The sequence below is a fragment of the Pseudonaja textilis genome, chromosome 2 (assembly GCF_049901715.1).
Source record: "Pseudonaja textilis isolate UNSWEBS1 chromosome 2, rPseTex1.2, whole genome shotgun sequence".
NCBI lineage: Eukaryota > Metazoa > Chordata > Lepidosauria > Squamata > Elapidae > Pseudonaja > Pseudonaja textilis.
Window position 1 is genome coordinate 165,412,791 of NC_141991.1, and position 10,367 is coordinate 165,423,157.

Here is a 10,367-nt window from a genome sequence, read left to right on the forward strand (position 1 = left end):
TCAATAAAACCAATTATTTGTAACTGAAACTAAACAAAATCCTCCACATTAATTTTCTGTAAAACTGCATATAAATATTATTTGTGAATGCCACAAGTTATTTTTTTCTCTTCCTTCCCCCACATCTGTCTAGACCTCCTCCAGTGGGATCGGAATTGAACACAATCTAGACACCAATGGATGGATTAGTGATTGCTTTCTTACTTTCTGAAGACTAGAAGACACTATCTCAATCTTTTCTTGAGTAATGGTGATATTTGTACCCCCTTTTTAGTGTTTGATGAATATTGAACATGTAGTTAGTATGGAACGAAGACATAATAAAAGCATGTTTTTTTAAAAAAATGTTTTTATTGGCACGCTCAAGTACATCTAGAAAACATTACAACTTACTACACAAATTAACTGGCAAAATAGTAATTACTGCATTCAAGGCCATTTAAAATTGAGACATGGACAAAATATTCATTTGAGCTCTCCCTTCACGAAGCAATCAATTCTCCATCATTTTTGTCCATAAAACTAAATGGCCTACTAAATGAGAAATAGCAAAAACAATATTGTATTTTAATGCATTAGTTTAACCACTTGAATGAAATTTGCGAAGGTTTATATTCACCTTTCTTCCAAGACCCTTATAATGAACTTCCCTTCATTACATAATCACCACAACCCTGTATGGTAGATTGAACGAAGAGCTGGCTCAAAGTCATCCATTGAGTTTTCATGGCTTGGGTGGAATTAAATCTTGTCTTCACTGTGATAGCCCAACAGTTCAAACAATACACTGGCACATTACAAATTCTGAACTGGATTCTGAATAGAACTCCTGTCCTATAAAACCTAGAACATGTGTCAATATAATACACACATGCACACTCCTCCAGAACGCTATAGGGTCTCCTGCTTGTGTAGGGTGGCTGAACTAGAAGACTCCAAGATCTTTCAACTCTGTTATACCTTTACTCTTACGTCTTTAAAAGTGCACTAAATTTGAGAACATACTGTTTCATCTTTATCATCTTCGTTGCTTGTCTTTTTATAGAATAATGCCTTTAATCTAGTCATATTCTCTGCCCAAGGTAAAAGATATTATAACAGGTTTTGAAGTGTAATAGAAAAGATGGAAACTCAGAGTTAAACTGCAGTTTCCTGCATGCTTATACCCATTTAGTAGAAGACAAACTCCTGTTATTCTATCTTCTCATTCCTGTGTTACTTTTATATTTTGATTAGGTAGGTACACTTCAACGCAAAACAACCCTTAAACTTCAGCTACCTAGTTTTATTTTCCAAAAATAGTCCTCAGATTTTGATGGAACCTAGAGGTATTCGGGGGGGGGACGGGGGGGACGACTCTTCCCCCAAAAGTCATGATTGTTAAAATGACAAAAAAAAATCATGAAACTACAAATGAAATCCGGATTTAAAAATGACCACACCACACTTTTCTTAGGAAAGATTGCTACTTAGCCATTGACATCTGGTGGCTGCTTTTATTCATGGAAATGCTCACATGATATATTCAATTAGAGAAATCAAAGTGGGAAAAGAACCACCTCATACACATAAACCAGACTGCTTTTTGAATGAAATGAAAGCCCCCGTCAATCGCTCATTTCTGGAAGAAGCTGATATGGATATGAAAGAGAGCGTCTTCTCATTTTTGTACATGGCATCTGGATACTAAGGTCTGTTGTCTTCCAGTTAGGTTATCTGGCTGACCTAGCCTCCATTAATTTAATATTTAAAAAGCAAAAAGAAAACTTCTGAAGCTACGCCTAATTTCTTCATTGCTCTCAAGGGAGACAGTTTCAATAAATTGACTATGATCTTGTTTCATTTCAAATAAAGATTTTAGGCAGCAGGCACATCAATGTGGCCGCAATTCCTATCTTTAATATGAAAGTCATGCCTAAACTAGTACCTATCTCCCCATTTAGCACCAGTGATTACATAAGTCATCATTGTTTGGTATTCTTCCTTCCTTTGCTCTCTGACCTGACAAGCAACTTCATTAGATGAGCCCACATTTTAATCATAACCAAATTGTTCTGTCTATTACTCCATGCCTTTTTTTAGCTTGATTGCTTAACAAAACTCAGTGTCATCGCAAACAAGAAGAATTGTCAGCTTTGCTTTTGGCTGAATTTAATATTACCTGTTTTTGATCTTTTGAAAAGCTTCAAGCACAGTGCTGTACAGTGTGTGTTTTTTTCTCATCCCGAAGTGTCAGAACTTAACAAAAAGGATGCAGTATGAAAGAATGAGTTTAACTAATATGACTGGAAATATAGCAGAATACTATCATTAGAACATATAGTCCATTTATTTTAATCTTTCAGGATATATCCATAAGGTTTCACATGGACACTGTATAAGTGACAACAATATCACTATGAATGCTTCAGATATAATTATATTTCAATGCATATTTAGCAGCTTTCCCAAATCGGGCCTGATTATAAGCTCTGAATAAGAATAAGATTGCACCAACATGAAGACAAGAACAAAAGTCTGGCACATGGAAAGAAAAGTGACAAAAATATTTTACTTTTTCAGCTGCTCTACAATCTTCATATGGAAATGTTCAGGATCCATCTGTTAGGATATAGAGTCACTTTAACTATAGTCCATTCTTAAAAAGGCATTCAAAGTCCAGTTTGGTCTTCCATGCAGGCAATCCTCGAAGCTCTTATTATCATATGCTGTCCAGCTTCTTTAAAACAAATGGAGCTATGGAAAGAAACACAGTAATGCTCTCAACAAACAAAAGAAGACATTTAGATCATAACTCCTGGTTTAAGTTTAACTAAATCAGCAGGAAAGTGATGGTATTCCCTTAGTATAGGTAACTGACATTGAATGTCCTATATAGGTATAACTACACCATGGTAAATTTTCTAGTAAATATTTTTTGCTTAGTTTCTTCCCCATGGTGATGAGCCACAAAGCTCTGTAAATGATCTGATCTTGAAAATGCAGATTTAAGAAAATTGCACTGAAAATAAATTTTGAGTTTTCCACCTCTTGAATATTTGCATTGTTCTTAAGACATTCAATACCTAACTTTAAAGTTATATAATACATGTGTACAAATCATGAATACTAGAGATATTTTTAAAATGCAAAACAAAACAGAAGGGCATTATTTCTCAAGTGCCAAAAATGTTTTTTTGGAACTCAGGGGCCAAGTAGCAGTATTCAAAGAACTGCCAATAGTCCAAGCCTCTGGCTTTATGAAATACTGCATTGCAGAGTACTGTCCTTATATCTCAGCTGCAAAAAATGAAGACATCTGTTAAATTACAGTTGTCTTTCCATTTGTTTTTTTTGCTCCATCAGAAAATTTAGCTGTAAACACCAGGTTTTCCTGATTATGGTTTTCTGAGTTTATTATTATTTTACATAGTGTTTACCCTTGGGTTGTGATTTCCCCTAGAGTTTGGTTTAAGATAGACAGCCGCATAAATATTTATACTAACTTTACTTATTTAAAGTTAGCATTTATTCTTCCTTGCACCAGTATTTCATCCTTGCCCATTGGATATGGGCAGCCAATAATAAATTTAAATAAATAATAATCTACTCTTAACTCCAACCTTTCCCCCCCCCCAACAACTCCCTAGGGCCGGACCGAGGCATGCCTGGCCAAAGTGACCTTTTTTAAAAATTTGTCAATTGCTTACAAGATAATAGGTATAAGTAAAAACATAGTTATGAATACATGGATACATATAAGAAAAATAAATATATATATAAAAGAAACAATAGGACAGGGACGGTAGGCACGTTGGTGCGCTTATGCACACCCCCTACAAACCTCTTAGGAAAGGGGTGAGGTCAATAGTAGACAGTCTAAGGTTAAAGTCCAATTCCTCTCGGGTTCTACTTCAAACCCCTTAGCCGCTACTCCGCCCCGCATCTTCTGATGACACGAAATGCTCCTCATCTTCCCATCTAAACCTCCCCTTCCCCAACGTTAATGAAGGTCCCTGCTAAACCCCGGCTTTGCAGCAGCTCCCGGGAAAATTATCCCCAGCACGTGGCCGCCGCCGCCGCCGCCCCAGATGTGCGCGCGGGAGGCACTCACTGATGCGCAGCACGGCAACGTAGATGAGGAAGTTGCGGATGGAAGAGAGAACGTCCTCGCGCATTTTGCGCTTCAGCTCCTCCGGGTCCAGCTTGGGCCCCAGACCCTCAAGGCGGAACATGGTGGTCTCAGCTGCTGTCGGCGCCCAACCAAGGAAGCTTCCGAAAAAACTACCCAAGGGCTCTCTCTCGAAGTAACCCCGCCCTCCCTACGGATGTCATTGAGGGACAAATTTCTTGCTACGGTCCGCGTCCAAGGGGAAAAGACTAGGGTTATTGCCCCTTCTTACACTTCCGGTACAGAACGCTTTTCAATTCTTGACTTCCGGAGCCGAAGGAAGGTTCTAATCCTGAATACGAGAGAAAAAAAAGTATCTTAGGGATGGTAGAAAATCGCATGTGTTTTTTTTCCTTCTTCTGATTTTTCACCTTTCGTCTTTTCCTCTCTCTTCTTTATTATGTAAATAGCCCCGCTGCCTGTAAACTTTTTTTCTCCCTGTTCTCAGCAGAAAGGTAATGCTGTTTTAAAAATTAAGATTGGGAGTGCGGATTTATTACAGCTTTACTAAACTGCAACGTTTCGGTTCCTGCTTCCATCTGCAATAAAAACAAAAAACACAAAGATGCTCTAACTGCATATTTATAATTCTTCTGCTAGGAGAAAAAAAAACCCCATAAACGATTCAATGTTATATCCAACAGTATGTTGCAAATTGCAATGACTATTTGCCATATAGATTGGGTAGTTGAAACTGAAAAATACACTGCTCAAAACAATAAAGGGAACACAAAAATAAGACATCCTAGATCTGAATGAATGAAATATTCTTATTAAATACTTTGTTCATTACATAGTTGAATGTGCTAACAACAAAATCACAGAAAAATTATCAATGGAAATCAAATTTAGCAACCCATGGAGGTCTGGATTTGGAGTTACACTCAAAATTAAAGTGGAAAAAAACACTACAGACTGATCCAACTTTGATGTAATGTCCTTAAAACAAGTCAACATGAGGCTCAGTAGTGTGTGTGTGGCCTCCATGTGCTTGTATGACTTCCCTACAATGCCTGGGTGTGCTCCTGATGAGATGGCAGATGGTCTTCTGGGGGTTCTCCTCCCACACCTGGGAGGAGCATCCCCCAACTGGACAGTCTGTGGTGCAACGTGGCTTTGGTGGATGGAGCGAGATATGATGTCCCAGATGTGCTCAGTTGGATTCAGGTCTGGGGAACGGGCGGGCCAGTCCATAGCATCAATGCCTTCGTCTTGCAGGAACTGCTGACACACTCCAGCCACATGAGGTCTAGCATTGTCTTGCATTAGGAGGAACCCAGGGCCAACTGCACCAACATATGGTCTCACAAGGGATCTGAGGATCTCATCTCAGTACCTAATGGCAGTCAGGCTACCCCTGGTGAGCACATGGGGGGCTGTGTGACCCCCTAAAAAAATGCCACCCCACACCATTACTGATCCACTGCCAAACCAGTCATGCTGGAGGATGTTGCAGGCAGCAGAACGTTCTCCACGGTGTCTCCAGACCCTGTCACGTCTGTCATGTGCTCAGTGTGAACCTGCTTTCATCCGTGAAGAGCACAGGGCACCAGTGGCGAATTTGCCAATCTTGGTGTTCTCTGGCAAACATCAAACGTCCTGCACGGTGTTGGGCTGTAAGCACAACCCCCACCTGTGGACGTTGGGCCCTCATACCACCCTCATGGAGTCTGTTTCTGACTGTTTGAGCAGCCACATGCACATTTGTGGCCCGCTGGAGGTCATTTTGCAGGGCTCTGGCAGTGCTCCTCCTGTCCCTCCTTGCACAAAGGCAGAGGAAGCGGTCCTGATGCTGGGTTGTTGCCCTCCTACAGCCTCCTTGATGTCTCCTGATGTACTGGCCTGTCTCCTAGCAGCACCTCCATGCTCTGGACACTACGCTGGCAGACACAGCAAATCTTCTTGCACAGCTCACACTGATGTGCCATCCTGGATGAGCTGCACTACCTGAGCTGCTTGTGTGGATTATAGACTCTGTCTCATGCTACCACTAGAGTGAAAGCACCGCCAGCATTCAAAAGTGACCAAACCATCAGCCGGAAAGCATAGGAACTGAGAAGTGGTCTGTGATCACCACTTGCAGAACCACTCCTTTATTGGGGATGTCTTGCTAACTGCCTGTGCTTTCCACCTGTTGTCTATTCCATTTGCACAACAGCATGTGAAATTGATTGTTAATCAGTATTGCTACCTAAGTGGACAGTTTGATTTCACAGAAGTGTGATTGATTTGGAGTTACATTGTGTTGTTTAAGTGTTCCCTTTATGTTTTTGAGCAGTGTATTATCCTTGTGGGCCCAAGCTTGTCTTCGTTTTCTTCTGTTTATAAGAATAAAAGGAAGATACTTTCAGGATAAGGTAAAGAATTCTAGGTATAGAATAAAGCACATGTGGAACATACCCAATCCATACAGTTTGATAAATAACAAATTGGAAAACAATTCCATCATCCTGGTGATCTTGATCACAAATTACCTGCAGAATAGGTTTGCACAACCCCCTGTGAATGTTCTAATATCATAATCTGGCTATAACTGGATTGTGACACAATGTGGACTTTATTCTAGATGTTTGCAATGATAATGAGCCATTAATGGACATTTGAGTAGCAACTACTACTCAGGCATTGTTCAGAATTGGCCCAAGACATTTTGCTACCCTCAGAAGAACAACAAATGGTAACTATTTGATTGAGAAGAACCCCATTCTCAAACCAAAGTTCACAGTATCTAAAGCCAGTAAAATGTTGGCAGCATTGGCAGTTCATCCATGACAGTAAATCATCTTTTCCATCAATATTTTTATGTCCTCTAAAATCAGCTGTCTCACAGCTCTCTACATCTAATATGGCATTGCCTGCCATCCAATTTACAAATAGGAAAGAAATATTTCTGGCTCCAAACAGCTGGCAAAATGCTTCTCAGTAGAGCTGCTTTGCTGATGATTCTCAAGAAACAACTTCTAATTCTGGGAAAAAAAGAGTTCACCATTTTAAACCCCACCAATGCTACATCAAGTGTTACAAAACATGATAGAACATTTAAAATGGCAGTTATCATCCTCAGCTTCACCCACTTATGCTGTGAATAAGCTTAGGACTGGGCAACTGTTTTTGTAACTGCTGCAAAATTATGATATGTACAAAAATGGAAAAACTGAAATATAATTGGATGGTTGGCTAAGATGACATAATTAGCAGAAATACCTTTTGGACTTTCTGCTGAAAAAAAGAAATCAAGGGTTGGAAGCCCATTCGTTATATATTTTTTTCTTTTTTTTCCTTTCTTTTACTGCATATTTTCACTTACTAACTTTATTCTTTTTTCCAAAATTTGCATTGCTTTTATTCTCTTAAAATGTATTTAATAAAAATTATTGTAAAAAACAAATTGGGCAGTTGATTGATACAAGAGTCAGTGGTTTCTGACAAAGAGCTTTACACTACAAGCAATCATTAATGAAACCAAGCTCTTGCCTGAGCAGTTGAAAGACAATCAACGTAGAATTTCCTTCTCCTAACTCTGGTTACACTGTTACATGGTTTGAGACATAGAAAATAGCAGGGAAGAAGTAAAGCTATGAGGACAAGAGATAAAACTGGGATTCCTAGGCCATTCTAATGGTTCTACAAAGAGTTAATGAAGAAAGACTCAGAATTTGTGTCTACACTCTGATGTTAAAAGTCAGGTTACTGCTGATTCTATGTTTTACGTGAGTATGGGAAGGAGAAGCACATGATATAACTCTTCTCTAGCTTTCCCAGGATGAGATTTGGGAGTTGAATGCAACATGTACACGTTGGGTATCTAGCTGTGCAAACTGCAAAGTTTGTCTTCTCACTGCTTTAGGGTCTCTTTGAAATTTATGTGGTATCCTAAAAGTGCTTTGTCACTGCTAAGAACATCAGGTGCGCATTGAAATAGAGAAAGGAAGATCTAGGAAGCAGTATTCATACATTGGCAATTAATGTTTATGTATAATTCATTCCCACTCATTCGGTTGGCAAAAAATTAGAAGTGCTACAGAACCAGAAAGTTAGGCCTTTGGGAGAAGATAGTGGAGGAGCAGAGAGCTTCTACAGACAGCTCATAGAGCTGTGACAATTACTGCTAAGATGAAAGGAGATGATACTAAGAGATAAGGATAAAGGTGGGATCTTTGGACATTTTGCTTTCCTTTCCAAAAACTCAAAAAAATCAAAGTGTCTGATGGCCTCAGTTAGGGTTGTCAAACTCAGTTTCAGTGAGGACCACATTAGGGCTGTGGTTGACTTGGGTGGGGAGCTAGCTGGCGGGGTACGGCCAGCTTGATGCCACTCCCCAAACTGCTGGCATGTTTCCTCTTTGCACTAGGTAGATGGGCTGAAGCCATGCTGTCCCGATATTTCCTCTTTGCATTGGGTAGACCGGGCTGAAGTGCCACAGGCCAGCCTCTTACATTTTCCAGGACATCCCCGCCTTGTGTTTTCCAGGACTGGGCCTTGTGTTTAACACCCCTGGGCTAGGTGAACTGAAGAAACTTTCGGATATAATCTCTGGAAACACCTCATTGATTGCTAGAATGTCTGTCTTATTCTAGACATTTTCTGTGGCTAGAATTGGGGCACATTACATTTTTCAAACAAGGAGCCACACTTGACTAATTATTGTTAACTCACCTTTGTTATCTAGAGTAATAAATTATATCTAACATTGATGTTGCAAAGACTATCAATTTCTCATACATTTTCTACCATCCTACAATTGTATGTACCATAATGGGATGGGAGAAAAATGAGCTTAATTTCTATTTTCAGAAACGGTGATTTCATGGGCATTTGTTTCCTTCTTTCTAACAGGGTTTGGACAAACTGTTTTGCAATATATCTAAACCTGTTTTGTAGATTGTAAGATCCAGTTTGGAAGTCTAAAAGCTGCCCACCATATCATCTAATACAGGGGTGTCAAACTCAATTTCATTGAAGGCCACATCAGGGTTGTGTTTGACCGGGGGGGGGCAGGGTGTGTGTGGCCAGCATGATATCACTTGTGTTGGGGGGGCGCCTGTGGTGGCCTAAGCACTCTGCCAAGGTAAATGGGTTCCTGATCTCTGTTTACAGCTGCAACCGTCGGCCAGCGAAAACAGCTTGGGAGGGCAGCCGTCCCGAGCTCCATATTCAGAGGTGCCAAGGGCTGGTCCTTTGCTGTTTCCACGGTGGCTCTGCGGGCCAGATATAAGCACTCTGAGGGCTGGATCTGGCCCCCAGGCCTTGAGTTTGACACCCCCAATATAAAATATAAACAATGTAAAACAGCTATAAAACCAGCCATGTTTTTCTTTATCATGTTTTGCTGTGATTTTGTTCAGTTGGTGTAATAAAGCTATCACTATTATGGATTTAGACTTTTTTCCATCAACATACCTACACAATTTTTGTACTTTATATTTTTATGTTCCATATCTTTATTAATGTTCTCTCTTAATAAAAATTGCAGTTCAGTGCAACCTGGATGCCTCCTAGATGGCTTTATTTTGAATTAACCTAATTCTAATTTTTATTGACCTTCAAATAGTTTCTTTTACTATTAATGCTTTTCTTTCATAGTTTTCAAAATCCTTTTCTAAATTTTTCTGAGCTTCAACAAGAAGAGAACAGAGAAATAAAATGATGATTATATTACTAAACTCCATACGCAATACAAGTCTTTTTCTCCAGAATAATTATTTCTGAATTGCATGCAGTGAGATATCCTATATGAACTGAGAAGAATCGAAGCAAATGTTGAAGAGAAGAGAAATAATGAGATGTCCAAATGACTGTAGACATTCTTGCTGAAGAACATGGATTATTTGGAAACTATGCAGTTCAATCTTTTGTTGTGTTTCCTGTCCAGATATCTTTTCTGATCATTTTTCTAAGGATCAATTATTTTTATCAATGGGATGGTTTTACAGTGAAGAAATTTTAATCCTTGGTTATTTTATTATTTTATTTTGGCTTTTCTGAAATATAGCTTTTGTTGATGAATATGTATACACATTCATAAACACAGCATTTTCCACCTGCATGTATTACTTAGGGAAAGAAAAGTTCCCAGGATTGGATTCGAGGAACCAGCAGGTTTGGATTAACAAAACAATCAATGTAAATTTCTGTTGGTATGTTGCTCCTCTTTCCTGTGGAGCAGGGGTGTCAAACTCAAGGCCTATGGGCCAAATCCAGCCCGCAGGGTGCTTAA

General features: G+C 39.4%; 2 protein-coding genes across 2 annotated transcripts in view; one reads left to right on the forward strand and one right to left on the reverse strand.

Annotated features, from left to right (window-relative positions):
- IGFBPL1 (insulin like growth factor binding protein like 1) overlaps window positions 1-339 on the forward strand; it is a 45,019-nt gene extending 44,680 nt beyond the window's left edge. Inside the window, exon 5 of the mRNA XM_026712692.2 lies at window positions 134-339. The gene's annotated coding sequence lies outside the window, so the exon portion shown is untranslated. The remainder of the gene's footprint in view (window positions 1-133) is intronic.
- Window positions 340-2,310: 1,971 nt separating this feature from the next.
- On the reverse strand, window positions 2,311-4,309 carry TOMM5 (translocase of outer mitochondrial membrane 5). The gene is made up of 2 exons (XM_026712693.2): window positions 4,094-4,309; window positions 2,311-2,736 (listed from the first exon to the last, which is right to left on the reverse strand). Exons 1-2 carry the CDS (start codon window positions 4,212-4,214, stop codon window positions 2,702-2,704), a joined length of 156 nt encoding a protein of 51 aa, XP_026568478.1. The 5' UTR covers window positions 4,215-4,309; the 3' UTR covers window positions 2,311-2,701.
- Between the last annotated feature and the right edge of the window lie 6,058 nt (window positions 4,310-10,367).

Coding starts and splice junctions, on each gene's coding strand:
- TOMM5 (XM_026712693.2), bottom strand. CDS start 4,214: ATGTTCCGCCTTGAGGGTCTGGGGCCCAAGCTGGACCCGGAGGAGCTG. Junction 2,737..4,093: donor CGTTGCCGTGCTGCGCATCA/GTGAGTGCCTCC, acceptor TTCTTTCCATAG/CTCCATTTGTTTTAAAGAAG.